General features: G+C 44.5%; 1 protein-coding gene and 1 long non-coding RNA gene across 2 annotated transcripts in view; one reads left to right on the plus strand and one right to left on the minus strand.

Moving 5' to 3' along the window:
* Positions 1-21,468, plus strand: part of LOC146863912 (uncharacterized) — a 347,433-nt gene that overhangs the window by 93,236 nt on the left and 232,729 nt on the right. The gene's annotated exons all lie outside the window — the stretch shown is intronic.
* Positions 1-21,468, minus strand: part of LOXHD1 (lipoxygenase homology PLAT domains 1) — a 1,221,805-nt gene that overhangs the window by 82,360 nt on the left and 1,117,977 nt on the right. Inside the window, exons 42-43 of the mRNA XM_085629301.1 lie at positions 10,502-10,679; positions 9,464-9,649 (exon numbers count right to left, since the gene is read on the minus strand). Of these exons, the coding sequence (XP_085485427.1) occupies positions 9,464-9,649; positions 10,502-10,679 (364 nt within the window). The remainder of the gene's footprint in view (positions 1-9,463; positions 9,650-10,501; positions 10,680-21,468) is intronic.

Consider the following 21,468-nt stretch of genomic DNA (forward strand, 5'->3'; position numbering starts at 1 on the left):
TATTCGTAGCGCAAGGAAGGGCAATTGAGGGCTTCAGAAAACAGCTGAGGGTAGACGAGTTCAACCAGATTAATTCGCTGAAGGTACGAGCGTGAGAATATCACGTGTGTGTAAACTTGAAAGGCAGGGTCAGCTGTATAAATTGCGCTAAACGTGAACAGCCCAAGCAGAATGACGCGCTGAGCTCCTCTCCCAAGACTCTCCAAATATGAACTGGGAGTGACTTTAACTAAACTTATTGGCAGCAAATCATTAAGCGCAATTTATACAGCTGATCCTGCCTTTCAAGTTTACACACAAGTGATATTCAACGAATTAATCTGGGTTAACTCATCTACCCTCAGCTGTTTTCTGAAGCCCTCAATTGCTCTTCCTTGCGCTACGAATAATTGCATCAATTCAGCTTGCTCACCCGTTATATGTCCTGATGATGATCTCGAACAGTTGAGATCGAAACGCCGTTGACCCTTTACAACAAATCTCTTCCTATTCTATAAAGTTGCGTGAGGAGTTTTACACTATTGTTGTCAATGCGATGCCATTATTTTAAACTTCACCATCACTCTGCACGTCACGCCTCTTTCACTTTGTGTGAGCACCTGAATTCCAAAGTTGTGGAAATAAATGTTTCACATGAACTGACTTATGTCCCTATGTACATTATTAATTTTTTTGCTCCTTTAAAATAATTAATCTTCAACTCTCTAACCATAAGTGCTCTCCTTAGGATCACTTTATTATTGGACCTTTTGGCCACACCCGAACCATTGTTTTTTTACCGCATATTTCACCCCAGGTTCACGTATTGGGGTACCCTTGTTTTACTTAAAACGTATTCTATTGTATAGCACTTCTGTCCCCTTGAATTGACTGCGTATGCAAATGTCACAGTACAACAACTAACGAGCTGAGACTATTTGAACAACCTCAATTAGAGAACATTCATCATAGCTCCAGTGTTTTTAAAAATCCAGTGAGTACTCACTGTAAGATCTAGAATCATATCTCGATCTTAGGAGTGTAAATACTCATTTCAAGCGGTATATTTACTTGCCTGTCATTAAAAGCCCTATTCCCTCAAGAGATGGCAGTGCTTCGGGTGTTGGTAAGTGGGACGCCAACTCTGATAACTTGTACTATTTCAATAACGTTGCTAAGTGTTTGAAGAAGTTTAGCATTGAACTACATTCGAATCAATGGGTGCTTCAAGTTAAAATAACTATCAAAGTGTATATCGGAGTTTCACAAAGTTGTATTCGAGCTAATTAAAACATATTGACTCAAACTGAGTAGTTCACAAAAGTGGGACACCATCACACATAGGCAAGGGTGCTGTGCGCCTCTTAACAAAATCAGCTTCTGAACCACAGTGCCCTCTAGAAGAGCAATTTCTAACTAGAGGTACGTGGACCCCTGAAGGTCTGCGATATCTAGCCAGACAATCCGCAAATGTTTAGAAAATAAATATTAGCAGAATAATAAAGTATAATATATAAAAAGTGAAACGTAAAAAAGATTTGAAAGTGGATGCTAAAAATGAGGTATCATTAGTTTGATTCATTGGAGCAGTGCGAGAACAGCAAGTGGATTTTAACATGGAGAATTGGTGGCCTCAATTGAAGCACTGGGAGTGAAAAAAGCGGGCAAGCATTAGGAGAAAAAAAACGCTAGAGCCTAGAATATTGCTTCGTCTTTCTTTTAAATAAAAATACATTTTGAAAAGCTCCAACCTTACCATTAAATTCAGCATTTCATTTTTTTGTATATTTTAAGATTATGAATACAATTCAATGCTTCATAATTTGTATGTGTTTGTTACATATTAGTTTCTATGTTTTTTGTGTACTGTGTTCGGGTTCAAGCTGTAGAAATTGCCTTTGGGGTGGGGTAGAGGCCCGGCTTTCAGTAGTGATTCAGAGGGGGCCCACATAAGCCAAAGGGTTAAGAACAGCTATTCTAGTAGTTCAAGTCAAGTCAAGTCAAAACCACTTTATTCGATTAATTAAAATCATAAAAGTATACTACACGATTAAATACATAAAATCTTGCAATTCACAAATCTACAATTAAAAACAATTCCTAATGAAATTTCATAATAGACCATAATCAACGTGAAATCTTAATACAGGATCAAATTCCATATATCAAATAGGCTCCACATCCTGTATAGGTTTTAGTCTGACCCTCCTTTCTCTAACAGCTGCCACCAAGAAGCTAGCAACACAGAACATAGTTAATGGACATTCAAGCATGCTTAGGAACAATAGAGCTGGCTTGTACTGTGTAAAGTTCCTACTCTTTAACAAAGGAATAATAAACCTCTTCCTGGCATATTTAAAAAAGGAGCAAAATAGCATAAAGTGCGTAGTGTCTTGTGGAGAAATATCATCGCACTTGCAGGGGGCGACATCTTCAAGCCTATTCCAGCCAGCCACATCCCAAAGAACTATGTGTATTTGATTGAACCGGAATTTAGTCAACAGCCATTTGTGAAAGGGGTTAGTTACCACTGTAAGATATAAAGACAACCCTGAGAGCTGGGATACCAGGACGTGTCCCCTGACAGAGGGTTTACGAAGTTTGTCTTCTTCCCGCGCGGCCTCCCTTAGCTTCGTAAAATTGGATTTTACCCACTCAAGATCTGCCTTACAAAGAATTTCAGGGTTAAAAAAGATTTCTGGTCTCCCAATGTAGGCAGCTAACCTCTCGATATTTGACAACCATTGAATTTTATTCATGTTGTCAAGTCGAGTACAGTCCTTTAGGATTTTATGATTTAAAGTAAGTTTCGGGTTTAGCCAAATTTTGATCCATAGCAGTAGTGGGGCTAATTTAATCATGTCTGCTATGTAACCTAACCCGAGTTCCAAATGGACTGAATAAGAAGCGGTTGATTGTGGGAGGCCAAGGAGGGTACGAAGAAATTTGTTTTCCTCCGTTTGGATCGCGTCGGGTTTAATGTAACCCCAGATTGACGCCCCATACCTTACAATGGAAACTGTTTTGGCTTTGTAGATTGTTAGTATTGCCTCTGTCGGTTTTCCTCCCAACCTTTTTGCAAAGCCAAGTACAGCCGCAGATGAGCTTCTTATGGAGTTTACCTTTATAGAAAGCTGAGGGGACCATGAGCCCTTGTCATCAAAGACTACTCCCAAGTAAGTGAAAGTCTTTACTCTTGAGATTTCGGCTCCCCTACAGAAAAAAGGCTTTACCTTGTTTTTCGCATGACCTAACGACATAGCATGAGATTTGCCGTTATTGACCACCAGATCCAAGCTATGCATGAAGTCCCCGAACGAGTCCAGCAATCTTTGCAGCGCCAGGGGAGTCCTGGCCAGCAGGACAGCGTCGTCCGCGTATAGGAGGACCGGGATCGGGGTACCTCCCATACGCGGGATGTCCTGCGTTGCAGCCAGCAGATTTTGTTCCAGGGAATTTATGTATAGGGTGAACAACATGGGCGCAAGAATGCATCCCTGTCGTACCCCTCTGCTAGACTTAAAGCTGGCCGTGCACTTCCCCTCAGTCGTCATCCTTATCGAGGCATTCAGATCTTGGTGGAGCTCTGAAAGAAAATACACAAGGGGAGGGTCAAGTCCCATCTCCAGGAGCATTGTCCACAGCTTTGACCTATTTACGAGATCAAAGGCCGTGGACAAATCCATAAAGCCCAGGTAAACGGAGCCCCCAGCCGCCTTAGTGTATTTGTCTATTATTAAAAGGAGGTTCAGACATTGATCCTCCGTGCTCCGGCCGGCTCTGAAGCCATACTGTGCATCGGACAAGATGTTATTATCCGAGGCCCAATTTGTTATCCTAGCAAGTATGACTTTCCCCAAGATTTTTATAGAGGAGTCTATCAAGGATATGGGCCTATAGCATTTAGGGTCAGCCCTTTGGCCTTTCTTGAACACCGGTATTATGGTAGAATGTGACCAGGATTTGGGGAAACCTACAATAGCCGAGGAGTTAAATACATTAGTCAATATATTGGCCCAAAACACCGGGTTTGCCTTATACAAATCGGTGGGGACCCCGTCCGGGCCAGGAGCCTTCTTTCCTGCAGAGTCTTCAATTGCTTTTATAATTTCTCCTATATGAAAACTAACTGGGGTTAAAGTAGAAGCCGAGTCTTGCCCGTTTAGGGGTTCTAAATCTAAGTGACTACCATATATGTTTTTAAAGTGACTCAACCAGTCCTCCTCTGCTATATTAGTTTCCAACACTCCATTTTTAACATCGGAAAAAAGAGGAGTGTTGATAATGGACCAAAATTTCGCACTGTCTTTTAAAGTTGCCTTATCCATAAGATCGGCCCAGGCGTTGTGTTTAATTTATTTTTTCCGGACCATCAGTGCTTTTTTATAGTCGCTCCTTAGCTGCGACACTAAGATTTTATTCCTCGGACTAGCCTGAAGTGCATTTTTAAGGTTAATATGAGCTTTGGTGCAGTTATGATCGAACCAGCCGGAGACTCCATTCTTAGGTGCTGGTCTACTTATACTAGTTAGGTCCTTTGACACTAGGGAGCATATGGCTTCAAACGAGGAAATTACTTCCTTCCCCGTAGAAAGTTGGTCCCCACAGATTTCCAAGTCCAGGGCCGCCTCTAGCTTTATTGAGTTGAAAAATTCCTCTGGAACTACCTTAGACCAGTTTAGCCTTCTTCCCTGATCCTTTGCCCTAACTTCAGTGTCCATCATGTGTGAGGTTAAGGTATTTAAAAGTGAAAGGCCATCTAACATTTCGATTACCACCGGGTTATGGTCACTAAAAATAGAGGGAATCGCGTTATAAAAACAAACATATTTTAAAAGTCCAGATGAAAGAAATATGTAGTCAATAATAGTGTTACTATCCCTTCCAATAAAGGTGGGCACCCGTACGTTTTGTTCATGAAAGCCTGGTTGGTACAACTGATTTTCGATAAGAAGTTTTTCCAGAGCTTCACCCTTACTCGAGTGCTCAAAATGCTGAGGGGATGTCAGATCTGGTCCATCAATATCAGGTAAGCAACAATTATGACTACATAAGTGTACATTAAAATCGCCTAGCAAAATATAATAGCAGAAAGTGGTTTGCTTCAAAGAATAAGTATTTAAAAAATTCGCCAACCATAGCAAGTGTTCATTCGGCAAGACCTCTTGTTGGGAATTATAGCAATTTACCAGTAATAATTTTCTATTATTGGAGAGTTTAAATTCCACTATAAGAAAATTATTGCATGAACAAGTTATCCTGCTAACGATTCCTTTTAGTTTCACCGAAAGCATAACCACTAAGCCTCCTGAGGCCCTTCCGGAAACTGATTTTGAAGCTGGAACAAAATGAGATGTAAAACCATCTAACCAAAAATTACATTCAGTTTCCCAGGTCTCTTGAAGTGCCAGAATGTCATAATCCTTCAAGAAACTTAACCAGGATGAATTATCTCTCTTGGCACGTAAACCTGCAATATTCCACGTTAACATTTTGATCAACTTTTTAGGTGAACCCCCCTTACAGTTATCGGCAGGCAGATGACTAACATCGATACCTGCAGATGATACGGGGGGCTGATCCTCTACATAGAGAGCCTGAACCGGTGATGACTCATCCTCCCCTGAAGACCAGCCTCCTGTCAGTCGCACATATCCAACAGAGAGAGTGCCTCGAAACGATTAGATGTGGGTATATTTGCCCCACCCATAAACTGATGGGCAGCACCCACCCCCTGGTGGAGAAAAGGCATCGAATCCGATGCTGGGATGAGATTTCTCTGTCTAGTCAGGTGGAAACAATCTCTAGGGGGGAGGTGGGTGTAAAAGAATCCAAGGGGACGCACCTGAATGCTATTAGCATCTTGTGCCAAGGATGCTGCTCTCAGTAAGACAGTAGCCACATGTTGTGTGTATCTAAAATTGGCTATGACACAATCTCCATTAGCTGATTTTTTGGAGGGCCCAATCCAATTTACCCTTCGAGTACTTAAGATGTCATTAGCCATGTTAAGAGGGAACCCACACTTCCTATGTAACCACGACACTGTCTTTTGCTTGAGAGAATCGTGCGATTCCACGTGCAAGGGAACTGCCTGCCTATCCTGAGGTGGGACATTGGTTAAAATCACAACGTAAGGGGAGCAAGCTGGGGGTAGGTTAATAAATCTAGCTTTCATTACCACCTCTACTTTATGCGCTGGGACCTGCTCCTTTACTACTGGGCTAGCTGGGTTTGAGGCTATAGTAATCATAGGAGGTGTTGGCGTGGCTATAGCATTATTGCTAACGGGCTGAGATGGAATCTGTGGGTTTTCTACTCTAACTAGGTTATCATGCCCAGCTGCACGCTGCCCCTTCTTTTTGTTGCTGTCTACCCAGTCTAAATGTTTTGTTAATAATCCTCCCAACCTTTTAACCTCATCAGCGACCATATCAAGTTTCAGTACCAGAGGTTGCATAAGTAGATCTAATTTTGTGTCAAGTAAAACCTCAAAGGAGCTGAGTAATTGTGAAAAATGGTCAGGGAATAATGGGGTTGTTGCACCAAAACTGCTGTTTAAAAGCTCGTCTGGATCGATATGAGCTTTTTCCCCAATGTCGACCCTTCTACTTCCTTTGGTAGAGGCCCCCCCCCTTTTTACTTTGTTGCTTTCTGCAGTTCCTAACTGGTCTGGGAACATGTGTAGCCTCGACTATCGCATCACTCGCAGGATTCACATCTAGGTCTAGAGGGTCCATGTAAACCTGGGCTGTGGCCATAACAGTAGCGTTGGCTTGAATATGGGAAGGGGAGACACAAATACCTTTGTCCAAAGGGAAACTCTCAGCATTTATAGGGTTTTGGGGGTTCTCCTGGAGGCTATCCATCCCCAAGGAAGCCCGTCGGTCACTGTTAATTTTATTGACCTTTTTTACTAAATAGTTGTCAAGAGGGCCTGACCCCGATAGACCCGGTTCCCTTAGACTTATAGGCATGGTCAAGGTAAAACAAAATAGCAAATGTCAATCACAAAAGGTTATAAAAATTAATTGGTAGTTCGACTGTGCAGTCAACCCTTTGACGAGATACCAGCTTAGATGTCTTCAACGTTCTGAGACTCCTAGGATCGATGAAAAAGGTAGGGCCCAGCCCAGCCTCGGACAGTCCCGGACTGTCACAGACTGTCCGCCCTTAGTCCGGGCTTCGTCCGGCGGCGTCCGCTGCGCGTATGCGGCGAGGCGCTTTAACGGCGCCGGCAGGAAGGCAAAGTGTGACCAGGTGCGGGCGATAGCAGCAGGCCCCCTGGGATCTGTAGTCCGCCCAAATCCTCGCGTCTGACAGGCGAGGCGCTTTAACGGCGCCGGCAGGAAGGCAAAGTGTGACCAGGTGCGGGCGATAGCAGCAGGCCCCCTGGGATCTGTAGTCCGCCCAAATCCTCGCGTCTGACAGGCGAAGCGGCTCCCGCGGCAGCGGGAGCGGCGAGGCGCTTTAACAGCGCCGGCAGAAAGGCAAAGTGTGACCAGGTGCGGGCGATAGCAGCAGGCCCCCTGGGATCTGTAGTCCGCCCAAATCCTCCCGTCTGACAGGCGAAGCGGCTCCCTAGTAGTTAAAATAACTATAACAGAGGCCACTACACCTTCTGGTTAAATGACACAGCGCATCTCACGTGACTGAGTACACACACCACAACAATTTGTGGCCTAAACAATTGTGCCGAATATTATCCACTAAAAAAGAATTTTGGGTCATTAAAAAATCTTTATATGTTCAAATGGTCTTGTCAAATACTATAAAATAGGTAATTAAATAGTGTAAAATGTGGGTAATGTTCATTTGCTTTCTCTATTACGTTTTGAGAATGTTTAGCAGATTTAAATTTAAACTCAACAAAAAGCGTGAACTGAACTAAACCTGGAGCTGCAGTCTCAATCTGAATGGAGCTGTTATGATGAATGTAAGGCATCTCAGTACTGCAAAGTGAACTGACTGCAGAAAAATGCACATTTTGCCTTTCTTGTTGTAGTCCATGTCATAACATATGTCACAACAATAATAATGTAGTAACTCTAGTGCAAGACTTGGACTTAAAGCGATGAACATAGGAGCAATGCCAACTTTTAAAAACCCTCCACGCTAATTTTGTTCATTTTGTCTATATGACTAGTTCCAAATCCTGGATATAGCTAAAATAACGTGAAACTTCCAATGAATTTCTAAAAAATCATCACTACAATGGCAGCAATATAGATCCTCGTACTTAGGTATGGCGCAACAATTTGCTACAGTTGTTGCATCTGATTTACAATATGCTGCAAAAAAGGGGGAGTAACAGGGGCAGGCTTTTTAAACTCATTTTTGATGCGTAAATAAAAAAAAATCCATTTTGTGCTTACTGCTACTTTATCTATAAGCAGGTGATGTGAGTTTTAAAGACAAGGAAGCCATATTTGCTCTTTACTCTAAATCGGCGCTAGTGCTATGACAGTCACAAATACCTTTAGTGCGCTGCAGGGTCTAATGGGGTTCTAAATAAAACAAAAGAGGGTCCCTGTCAATTCAATATGGGAAGAGGACGGCAGGGAATAATCACACAAAAAAACTACAAAAACCTCTTCTCACAAATCAATTATAATTTGGGAAATATTTTCACCATTACGAACAGCAACAATGTCCCACAGAGGTAGATTTATAGTTCAATTTTATTTATCAAAAATATATTTTTTAGTTTTTAACTGTTTCAATATCAATTCTAGAATGCATTTCAATATATTTATAGTTTTACAAAATGGAATACTAATGGGGTTCTAACCATAAGTTGTTTCTGAGCCCTCTCACAATCATTCGATCACTCACTAACTCATTTGCTGCAGACAGAAGGAATCAGGCATAAAACACCAGAATCCAACATTAAGGCCACATGTACAGCTATGAAGCTAATTCTGTAATGGAGGCAAACTCCTATTTCCACTAAGACCAGGTTCCAAGTTAAGTGGTATTTGCAAATGTGCTATTTGTCCATGCTCAAATTGACACTATGCAGATGACCTACCCTATCAGTCAACAGTTTATGGCTGATACAACCTGCGAGGATCTTGTTGGCAAATAGTGTGAAATGTTGATTTGCGCATCCTGTAGTGCCCATGGATGTCCCCCTTTCACAGCCTGGTACGCCTGCTGGCATCCCAGGGGCACTAATTGGAAATTGGCTCTAATTTCCAACAAGTATCTCACCATGTTTTAAACTTGTAAGAAATAAGGTGGATGGGCAATTTTAACATGTGCCATTAGCACCTGGGCAAATACTGCCCATGTTGGGAGTTTGCTCTTGAAAGGGAATTAGCACAAAGTTTTTAATCACAGCTCAATTGAGATTTGTGCATACCTCTCGCGATAAAGACCGAGAAGACTACATTAAACTATAAAAGAAAATTGAATGAAAAAAGTGAAAGAGGATAGTAAAGTACCCAGGCATCAGCAGTTCTTTGTATTAAGTGACAATTACCTGTGTTGTCGTGCCAGACCCGCACTTTACACAGGTCTCCCAGGCTGAGCATATCCGCGAACTTGAAAGTGTCCATTTGATTCCGTTCGAACTTGTTGGAATGGTCACTCTGCTTCAGAGCCAGAGTCCCTGTGTCGCCATTCTCTCCAAATATAATCAGGAACACATTGGCATCAGTTCCAGCCCCTGGACAAACAGGAAACAGGGACAGACGTCATCAGAAACTGCTTCAAATCCGCACTTTAAAGGCAATAAAGGAGCCCTTACGTGTCATAAAACACTGTTTATTTGGATGGCATAATTCAATACATTTGTGCCTGGCATAAGTAGCCTTCACAGGAGGTGTGACCGATGTGACTAACATGTCTTTTGTTCATAAATTCCTAATTAACCCTTAAAGCCACAGCTTAGGACATAAACTATGATGAACACCCTCAGAAGAGGGAGTTGACCACTATCAATTGACCACCCAACAATTATGTGCAAGGGCAGAATGTGAGGGCCCATAATGAGAGAAAGGGCGGATAGTGGCTGTTAATGCCCAATGACTGGTGCGCAAAAGGGCAAGTAAGACTCCTCCCCGTAATCTCACCAAGATAGGCAGCTAAAAAGGGGGTAACTGGCCCTGTCTGCTCTGTGACACTGCTGCTCATACTCACTGAACTTAGAATGCAAACAAGCAGCAGTAGTAAGAAGTACCAGAACTCTGACTGGCAAAGCAATCACAAAATGTCATAAAAGCAATAATTTCAATGTAGACCATTAATGTTAATAATGGATGTGGCAGGAAACAGTCCAACGACCGGTGTTGGATCAATGTACTCAACCTTGCTTCTCTCCAGGGAGAAAAGGGCGGGCAGATAACTATCAACATTAAAGGTAATCAAAATGCCCCTGTTGAAATGACCTGAATTAACTCACTGGGCTGTTGACATCATCTTTTAGATACAAACATCAGCAGAGAACTATCCTCTATAGTCCAACCGCGACATTAAGAACTGAAGTTATGCGTGGACCAGCCAACATGCCAAAACGTACCCGTGACATCACTGGTTTTAACATTGATCGTGTAGGTGGTGTTTTCCACCATTTCCTCTTCGTCCACCACGGCTGCCATCTCACACATCAAAACCTTTTTATTGCCCCTGGACTTGGACAGCCAATCAGAGTATGTAAAAAGAGTTTCTTCTTTGGTAACCATGCTCCGCATGATGATCTAGAACAAACAGGGATATAAGAAGTGGTCTATACTCTGCTGGAACATAAAAGCATGGATGTACATGACTGACGCTCAAAAGACGTAAGACAAATCTTCAGATATGCAGTCTGCCTGTGTTGTTTGCAAAATATAATCGGTAAAACAACTGGACAAATGTAAAAAGCCCATCATCTGACTGTAGTCAATGAAATAAGAAAGAGCAGCTGAAACAATAAAAAACTAAGATAAGAAACTTTCATGTGATAATCTTGTTTTCTGAGAAGCTGTGTGGAGGACAGAAGGCTGAAAGCAAATATAATGTGTTAGCGGAACAGGGAGAGGTAATTGAAGGTATATCGGGGTCTATTTCAAAAGTATCCTTTGAAGATGGTGAGGTGGGTGTCAAGTTCCCCAGTGGTTAAAAGTGTGTTGGGTAGCAGCAAGCTCCCTAGCTGATAAAGTCACCACTTTCCAACACCCAATGCTCTAAGTGGGCCAAGGCCTGCCAAAGCTGAGCCCTGACAATGCCTACAAATGGACATTTAACCGTGGCCCTATGGGTCCCCTATTTCTGACCTTTCCCAACTGAAGCCTATCACACACCACAGCTACAACACATTGCCACTGGACGCTCCCTAAGGAGCATGTCATTTACCATTGGTGTTCCAGGGCCTGAGATATTATTTCATTCTAACTGAATACCCATGTTATCAGCTTCGAACATCTGCCTCTCCAAGAGAGAGAGAAATTGCAAACAGTGATGGTGCTGCTTACTTTTAAATTTACCTTGACAAGTACCTATTTGCTTGTAACTCAGGACAATGTGATATATTAATGGGTAATAACATTTGTTGTTGCCTGCTGATTGGGTTATTCTTCGCCCAATCACACTTTATTTGGGAATTAGTCAAGCACAGGTGTCCATTTCACTTGCACCCACAGTTACATAGGTCATACATCTTGTGGACCATCCTCAAATAAACTTCTCAGGCCACACCTCTTTCACAGCACCCCACTTTTTTCATCCAACTTAGATTATGAGACAAGGGAAAAATTGTCTACAGTTGATATTAATTATCGCATGCTGCCCAATTGTCTTGAATCTTTATGCCCGCAAAAATGCACATTTAAGTGATTTTTATGGAACCACTTCATACATGCTGTTTGAAACCCATCCTGGTGAAGCACGACTTTTTTCAGTACACACCTAAAAACACCAGACAATGAACCACAGGCTTTGTGAGTGAGCAGGAACAGAAAGGGGAAGAAATGCAGTACTTTCCAAAGAACGACTGACTAGGAGAAGTGAGAAAAAAAGATTGCAAAAAACCCATAAAGAAACAGTGTATAGCTTAATCACAAGCACTCTCTGTTTGTAGTGCTAAGTGAGTGTTAGTGATTGTCCGTGCCGATTAGGGGTTATCCTACAGTTTCTGTAATAAGAGTTGTAGAGTTGGTGTCAGTGTTTTAGCTTCACTTTATCATAGTTTTTATTTAGGCTTATGTGGTGGTTCTCCTGTTTTGCTGGTGCTACACAAATAGAAGCTGTTTCAGTTATTTAGTCCTGGAGTATGGGTTGGATTTGTATGCATGTGGTTTTTCAGGTGTCCATCTAGCACCAATATGCAAAGGGTACTAACATTGGTACCTTGCCTCCCACCGTTATCAAGCAGCACTGCGCAAGGATGAAGAAAGGCAAAAGCTTCCCAATCCGATCTCTAACAATCTCCGCATTGTATTAGATAGAAGATTCCGGAAAAAGGAAAACATGAGTATTCATTAAAAGAAAATATAACCAGTGCTTAATTTGAGCCAGTGGTTTGCGGTGCTCCACCCCGGGACTTAATAGTCAGCACCAGCCCTTAAGGCAGCCTGACACAAGGTGGCACAGTTTGCTTAATTTGGATATGATCACAACAACAGTTGTTTACTAATTCAGTATACACTATAAATGACTAAAACCTGCCACACAAGCCGTTCTTATAGCTTTGGGGGCAGGGAATAGTCCGAATTGTAACACTTGTAGGGTGTGATGGTTAGTAGATGTGTTGGCACTGTCTTTGGCAGCGCGGCGCAATGGGTGGTCCAAGTGACAGTTTCTCCCTGACGAGAGCCCCAGCACTTATTTTTATTTTTACAAATTAAGCACTGAATATAACTATAAGACTCGTGGTGTCTTAAGGACTATCACAATAGTCACTCAGGTTGAAAGACAAAAACTGAATTGTCTGTGAGGAGAAGTCACCTTATTTGGTAAGGTGTATCTTAACCGTAGGAATTCAAAAAGGAAAGTAGGACTCTATGGTGTCTGTCAGAGGAGATAGAGATGGGCACTCCTCATACAGTAACGACTGTAGCAAGCAGGTGGATGAAGAGGTGAAGCACATGGTCTTTTCAAGGTGTAACTCTGACATCTCCATTAACACAATACATAACTAAATATTTGTGAATTCTCTAGATCACACCTGTGTGTTCTGTATTTTCTCATTAGTTAGAATGAACTGGCTTTAAGTACAGAAAGGTTAATTTACACAATTGGACCCTGGTATACACTTGTACACGCTTGTCTCTGCACTATTGTGTGAGAAGCAATTAGGATACACACTTGCACTCAATGCCTAATTCAAAGAGATCTAGAACATGTTTGCAAATACACACATCTTTCACGTTTTTGTGGTTAATCAATGTGCCCCCACAGCGTGTCATTACTGTGCGTCAGCCGCGGCCGGCTCAGGTAAACGCATCGGGTCGGGGTGGGAGGGGTGGAAGTCGGCAGACGACGGAAAAGGTATAATTAAATAAAAGAATAGCACCTATTCCGTTGTCTGTCAGCTTGCCCCCTACCGCGCCTTGCCCCGACCCACTGCGCTTACCTGCGCCGGCCCCCGCTGCTGTGAGTAACTGCACTTATGTATAACTGTGTAGACTTTTATATTATGCAAATGTAAACTGAAACACTTGGAGACAATTTGAGTCACTGCATGCTGTGTAACGTGTGACCTTAGACAATAATGTATTAGAGAAGGGTATGCAGTTCCTAAGGGTATGAAGATATATGATCAGAGGTGTGCTAGGTTCTAATGTGCAGGATTAAGATGTTTGTCCTGTGATTAGAGGTGAGAGGGGGAAACCCCTCTTCGGAACTAGGGCCCTCACACACCCAGCAAGCTAGGTGTCATGGTTCATCAGATGGGTCTGCTCCTCGTCGGACCGTCGCTGCAATGCCCAACGGGCTCCTATAAATGGGGCGCTTTATCGGAGATCTTCTGTTCCTGCCGTTTGGTGCAGTGGGGGTGAGGGGCCTGATTGTGTGGATGTAGTGTAAGTGCAGAGACGTTTTAATGCATGGGCAAAGTGGGCTCTGGCCCAGGGCCCCAGCCTTTCAGGGGGCTCCCTGACAGAGTCAGCTCCATTCTCCAGAGTTTTGCCCTAATGACCTTGAATATTTCTTAAACAGATTGTTTTCAATACTGTTTTCCTGTAATTTATTTTTTTATGTACCTTATTTGTGAGTCTAGTATAGCCATTTTGCAGAGAAATGTTGTGTTTATGTTTCATGCAATATACATAAAAAAGTTTCTTTTAGATCAAAACAAGGCCTTACATATAAGAAATGGGAGGGCGTTACAAAGATTATTTGCAGTAATATTGCTGAGCTGCTGCTGTGTTACAATATTGAAAACACACATAACTATCCCTGAATATTGGATGTAAACACATTTAGGGCCTTATTTATGAGAAGTGATGCATGGCTGTGTGAAAACAGGGATGCGTCACTTCTTAGTGCACCCTCCTTGCTACATGATGGATGCGTCATATTTACTGTATGACGCATCATGTCGCATCATGTTACAGATATGTCAGTATTTCTGACGTATCTGTAGGCGCAAAAGTGATGCATTGCTGGGGTGTGTCTGAAAATAGACGCAACTCCAGCAATGTGTCCTTTCACATGGGGCTTGCCTGCATCAGTCTTACGCCTGCTGTGAGGCAGGTGTAAGATATTGAGGCAATGGCGTCCTAGAAGTGGCGCACTGAGTTCTCATAGATTTCAATGCGCCACTTCTACGAGGCTTTTTGCGGGGCAACACCCACCCTGCATACATTATACCTGGTGCAGGTATAATGTGGTGCAGGAGTTTCAAAGTGATGCATCAGCCTAGATGCGTCACTGTGCAAATATAGAGCAACATGGCACATTTTTTACACTGCCGGTGCGTCACAAAAAGTGACGCACTTGCGGCATAAAAGTGAAGCAAGGCCTCATAAATAAGGCCCTTAGAATTTGAACGAGTGTTCCTTTGCACTATCAGGGAACTAATGAAATGAAATAGTGTATTTAATAAAGTGCACAACTACTCAGACTAAAGTGTCCTGGCGCGTGACAGCGGGAAGAAAACGTGCGTAAAAGACCCATCAGTTAGTAAAATCCAGGTTTTTAAGTTCTTCCTGAAAGAGAGTAGGTCTGTGGTTAGTCTCAGAGACTCAGAGAGGCTATATTCCACAATTTTGCGCCTAGAAAGCCGAGGGATCTGCCTCCAGTGCGGGCACAGCATTTTTTAGGCACGAGGGCTAGGTTGGCATTGGAAGATCTTAGGGGTCTAGCTGTTGTATAGCGATTAACGCGCTTATTTAGGTAGATAGCAGCAGCTCCTAAGCCGTGGAAAGCTTTAAAGAAGATAGTCCTCGCTTTGAAGTCGATACGTTCTTTTATGTGGAGCCAGTGTAGAGACTTGAGAATAGGGGTCATACTAGATCTGGGTTTAGATCTCAGGATGGCCCTGGCCGCCGTGTTTTGTACCACTTGTAGGTGCTGAATAAGGGATTTGGGAAGACCAAGGTACAAGCTGTTGACATAGTCAAGCTTTGATGTCACCAGAGCCTGCACCACGATCTTTCTGCTCTCAAGCAGCAACAGTGGCAGGAATATTTTTAGCATCCGGAGTATGCCAAAGCAAGCGGCAGTTAGATTTTGGATTTGAAAGCGCATGGAGATTGTCTTTTCTATGACAATTCCTAGGTTTTTGACTTTCTCTGTTTCCGCGGGTGGGGATGGCAGATCTTTTGGCCACCAAGAGCTTCAGTCAGAAGTTTCTGGATTACCAAAGAAAACAACTTCACTTTTGTCAGGATTGCTCTTCAGCTGATTGATCTTAAGCCAGTTAAAAACCATTGTGAGGCAAGACCTAATCATTGCCCCGTCAAAGTTGGTTCCTTTTTCACACATACAAATCAGCTGAGTGTCATCAGCATAGGAAACAGTTTTGGCACCCTCTTCCTCTACTAGAAATGCAAGGGGGGATAGATATAGATTAAAAAGGGTAGGACTAAGACTGGAGCCCTGAGGGACACCTACATTCATGGATGGAACCGGGGATGAGAAAGGGGGAGCCAGAAGTCCTGAGATCCATTTGCCAAGAAGGATGACATCCATGTTATGGCTCCTGGATTAGCAAGTCTCTCCAGGAGCCTCCTAATTGGGACCGTATTGAAGGCCGCCGACAGATCGAACAGTATCTGAACAGCCTTGCCTGACTGGTCCAGCTTACCCTTGAGATATTGAGTCAATTCCAGCAGAGCTAACCCTGGAACCTCCTGAGGCACAGCCGGGAGTAGACTGCATTTAGCGCATTTCACTGTTTTTCACTGTTTTTAAGCTGAAATAATTTGTTTTAATACCACTCACCTCCCCAACCTGACACACAATTACAGTGTGCAGGCACCTTTGTGGGTGGAAAACGAGCGCTGGAAAGGGCAGAATTGGCAATCCTAGTCAGCCGCCATTGCCCTCGCCGAGTTGGGAACACGCCCACCTCGAGGCCACGCCCCCTGCATTGTTTATAAAGAGCGCGCTGAAGCACTAGCGCAATAGACTAACCCTGGAACCTCCTGAGGCACAGCTGGGAGTAGACTGCATTTAGCGCATTTCACTGTTTTTCACTGTTTTTAAGCTGAAATAATTTGTTTTAATACCACTCACCTCCCCAACCTGACACACAATTACAGTGTGCAGGCACCTTTGTGGGTGGAAAACGAGCGCTGGAAAGGGCAGAATTGGCAATCCTAGTCAGCCGCCATTGCTCTCGTCGAGTTGGGAACACGCCCACCTCGAGGCCACGCCCCCTGCATTGTTTATAAAGAGCGCGCTGAAGCACTAGCGCAATAGACTAACCCTGGAACCTCCTGAGGCACAGCCGGGAGTAGACTGCATTTAGCGCATTTCACTGTTTTTCACTGTTTTTAAGCTGAAATAATTTGTTTTAATACCACTCACCTCCCCAACCTGACACACAATTACAGTGTGCAGGCACCTTTGTGGGTGGAAAACGAGCGCTGGAAAGGGCAGAATTGGCAATCCTAGTCAGCCGCCATTGCCCTCGCCGAGTTGGGAACACGCCCACCTCGAGGCCACGCCCCCTGCACTCGCCCTTCCTCTATAAACATGTGCTTCTGCCGGAAGCGCAGCGGACGAGCGCAGCGGGCGCGACGATTGCGCGCCGAAGGCGCGCATAAGGCAAGCTCGTCTGCGCTCGTCCGCGCCGAGCCCGGGCCTAGGGCCATGACCCCTGCATTACAGATACCAGAGCTCAGGCACTATAATGCGGAAACTCTGTACAGCCTCAGACCCCCTGTCACTGCTTGTACGCAGCATCCCTACTGCGTTGACCTTCTACCACAAGCCTGTCCCAAATGTAAGTGCTCCCTTAAACCCAAACCTACCGCCGAATTTACCCACGACTTCCAAATGTTCCTACTGAACTGTCGTTCTTTGCCGAAACATAAGGTTGAAATTGCACTTTTGATAGAGGAGCATATGCCAGACATCCTGTTTTTGACAGAAACCTGGCTGACCTCGGAGTCCGACCCCGCCTTAGCCGTCGCCCTTCCTCCAGGCTTCCAAATTACGCGGCAAGACCGACCGAAAGGCAGGGGAGGAGGTCTAGCCATTATTTACAAGGAACGGTTTCAATGTCGTGTCACCTCTGAAACCATCCCAGACTGTGAGAGCCTCACTTTTGACATCGATCTCTCTCCTAATAGCTGCTTTTCAGGCACTCTTATCTACCGTCCCCCTGGCCCCTCTAAGCAGTTCCATGAGTGCCTACCTATGAGCCTGGCTGAACGGGCTAGTACTTCGTCTAATTATACCCTGTTAGGTGATTTTAATCTCCATTTTGACTCCTCTACAGATCATACAGCCACTACCCTGGCTGACGATTTGGCAGCCCTGCAACTCACCCAGCATGTGAAGACCCCCACACATGCTAAGGGCCACCTGCTGGATCCGATTTTTAGCAATTGTACTGACCTTGTAGCTGGGCTACCTATTCCTCTGCCGTGGACAGACCACTCACTGGTCCCATTTGAGTGGACCTCACTCAAGCCCCCCCCGACTGGACCCACCACAAGGGTCATGCGAGCCTGGTCTCGCCTCGTAATTGACGACTGGTCCGTCAAACTTGCTAGCAGCCACCCCCATTATAGTGAAGACCCTTGCGTAGCCTACCAAACTTACGCTGACTGGATTTCTCAAACTCTGGATGTCATACTACCAAAAAAGAAAGTCACGCTAAAACGCTCTCACAAAACTGCTCCCTGGTATACTGAAGCTCTCAGGGACATGAAGCGTCAGTGCAGGAAATCGGAAAGACGCTGGCGTTTGAACTATTCGACGGAGAACAAATCCCTCTACCGAGAGTCACTCAGCAAATATAAAGCAGAAGTTAAAACTGCTCAGGCGGCCCACTTCTTGAACAAGATTATGAGTGCTAAATCAAAGCCTAAAGAAATTTTTCAAATTGTGAAACAGTTAACAAAACCCCCACCTGATTTACCAATCACTAAATCTTCTACCCATTGTAATAACATTGCTGAGTTTTTTCATCAAAAAGTGAATAAAATCTACTCAGCCTTCCCCCATAAGGACATCACCCTACCAGCCCAACCCAATGAAACTCCAATCTCTTCCCCACCACAACCTCTATCTACCTTGACCCATTTCCCCTCTCTAGACCTTGTAACCCTTGAATCCATAGCCCGAAAAGTCAAGTCCGGATCCCCTGACGATCCAGCCCCTCCAGACATTATCATGGCGGCCTCACAATTCATTCTGCCGACCATTAGAAATGTCTTAAATTCATCTATCACCTCCGGCATTGTCCCGCCCGCCTGGAAGCAGGCTATGGTTAGATCCTTATTGAAGAAATCCAACCTGGACCCGACTGACCTTGGTAATTACCGCCCAATCTCCCTGCTCCCATGGGTGAGTAAGCTTCTGGAAAAATTCATAAATCTCCAACTGGTAAACTTTCTAGAAGAACAACAATTATTAGATCCCACCCAGACGGGCTTTAGACCCAAACATGGGACTGAGACCGCCCTTCTTATGGTCACAGAGGAGTCCAGAAAGATCCTGTATCAAGGAGGCTCAGTGGTAGTGATCCTCCTTGACCTCAGCGCGGCGTTTGACACGGTCAGCCATGACATCTTGCTGCGCCGTTTATCCAACGCCGGGATTAGGGACAAAGCCTGGCTGTGGTTCAAATCCTTCCTAGAGGATAGATACTTCCGAGTCTTTGAGGGTGAGTCTATGTCCACCTGTAGACCTTTAAAGTGTGGGGTCCCTCAGGGCTCCTCTTTGAGCCCCGCATTGTTTAATATATACATGAGGCCACTGGCCGAGGTTGTCCGCTCATTTGGGATTAAGATCATCTCCTATGCGGACGACACGCAGCTGGTGGTCTCACTGGCGCAGGAGGCCAATATGCCTGCGTCAGGCGGTCTCAAAGAATGCCTAGAGAAGGTCAAGGGCTGGATGTCCTCTTCATTCCTCAAATTGAATGGGGACAAAACGGAGCTGATGCTCCTAGGTCCCTACTTCCCCAACACCTTGTGGCCCCCTTGTCTAGGCCTTCCTCCAACAACAAAAAACAACATCAAGAGCCTTGGGGTCTGGTTGGATAGATCCTTATCATTTAGCACCCAGGCCACAAAACTCTCAGCCGCCTGTTTTGGACTCATGAGAATGTTAAAAAAAATCTTCCCTCTCCTTCCCATGGAGGCAAAACAGGTGGCTGTACAGGGTCTAATACAATCACGCCTTGACTTCAACAACGTGCTTTATCTCGGTGCCCCAGAATATACCATACACAGACTCCAGATAGTGCAGAACTGCGCAGCACGTCTGCTGCTGAGCATCCCGCGCAGACAATCGGTGAGGGCCGGGCTGGCTAACCTTCATTGGCTACCAGTGCGCCAGAGGATTCTGTTTAAGGCCATGTGCATTGCACATCAGGCCTTCTGGGATACGGGCCCCAGGATTACCTGGGACCTAATTACTCACTACCTCCCCAGCAGAAACCTCCGTTCCAGCCAGACCTTCCTGGCCATGATACCAAGAATAAAAAGATCCAGATCTGGCGGCAGGACGTTCGCCTACAACGCTTCCATGGCGTGGAACAACCTCCCCCTGCACCTGAGAGCCAATTGCAATCTGCCCACATTCCGGAAACAGTTAAAAACTTTTCTTTTTAATCTGCCCCACTAATCCCAGTTAGGCCCCTCTGCAGGTCCCTGGTTATTCTAGCGCTTGGACGCCTTCGGGCAGCAATTCGCGCTCTATAAATCCACATCCATCCATCCATCCATCCATCCATCCAGAGCGGACTCCGTACTGTAGTTAGCCCTAAAACCGGAATGGGACACATGAAGGAGCTTCCCATCTTCAATGTGTTTTTGGAGGGCCTTGTTTACATGCTTCTCTAATACTTTGGAGAGGGCCAAAAGAAGGGAGATTGGCCTGTAGTTGGCAGGGTCCGTCGGTTTGGCGTTAGCCTTTTTTATCAGTGGAAGAATCTTAGCATTCTTCCATAATTTCGGCGTGTTGCCTGAGGAGAGGGAAGCATTAAAGAGCTGGTTTACAGTGGGGTTTATGGTGGAAGCTAATAGGTTCAGGATATTCGCTGGACATGGGTCGGTAGGAGAGCCAGACGCAATGCTTTGGAGAAGGGTCAGTGACTCTTCAAGCTGAAACTCAGGGAAAGCTAGTAAAGATGGAGGATCCAAGAGGTGAAATTTGCTATTAGAACTAAGGTAGAAGGTCAGTTCTTCCTCTGAGATGTTAGTGAATGCTTGTTCGATCACGGGGATCTTTTTGTGGAAGAATTGAGCTATTTGCTTAGACCATTCTTGCGTGCATGGCCCTTCCTTTGTGCCAGCTTTCGGGGCGTTAAAGGATTTAACTGTGCTAAAGATTACCTTACTTTTATTTTGGGCATTTTCTATCTTGGTTTGAAAGAAGTTTTTCCTGGCTGCCTTCACGAGAATCTAATGAGCTTTTTAGTTGTCTTCATACACCTTCCTGTCCACAGGTAGATATTTTTAACGCCATTTACGTTCCATTTTTCTACAATTTCTTTTGCTAGATCTGAGGGAATCGTTAAACCACGGAGCTGGTGGGGGCGAACTCCTTAAGGAGCAGGAAAAAACCGGTACAGGTACATCAATGTTAGTTCGGAGCCATGAATCTATTGAGAGGGCATCCGAGTCGGGGCAGCCAGACAGCTCCAGTGAGGAACGACCGAGGGCGTCTGCTAACATCGGGATGGATATTTTATGGAACGTCCTGTAATTAGGGGCCCTCTTCCCTGCGTTAGCCTGAGGGGCTGTGGCAGAGTTGGGAATGACGAATTTTAATAGGAGGTTGTGAGACCAGATAATGGGAAGAGGTAGGTTTACTGATATGTCAAAGTTGTGAAAGATTTGGCTATGGTATGGCCCTTCTCATGGGTGGCCGAAGAAATAGATG

Source organism: Triturus cristatus, chromosome 2_1 (assembly GCF_964204655.1).
Source record: "Triturus cristatus chromosome 2_1, aTriCri1.1, whole genome shotgun sequence".
NCBI classification, from domain to species: domain Eukaryota; kingdom Metazoa; phylum Chordata; class Amphibia; order Caudata; family Salamandridae; genus Triturus; species Triturus cristatus.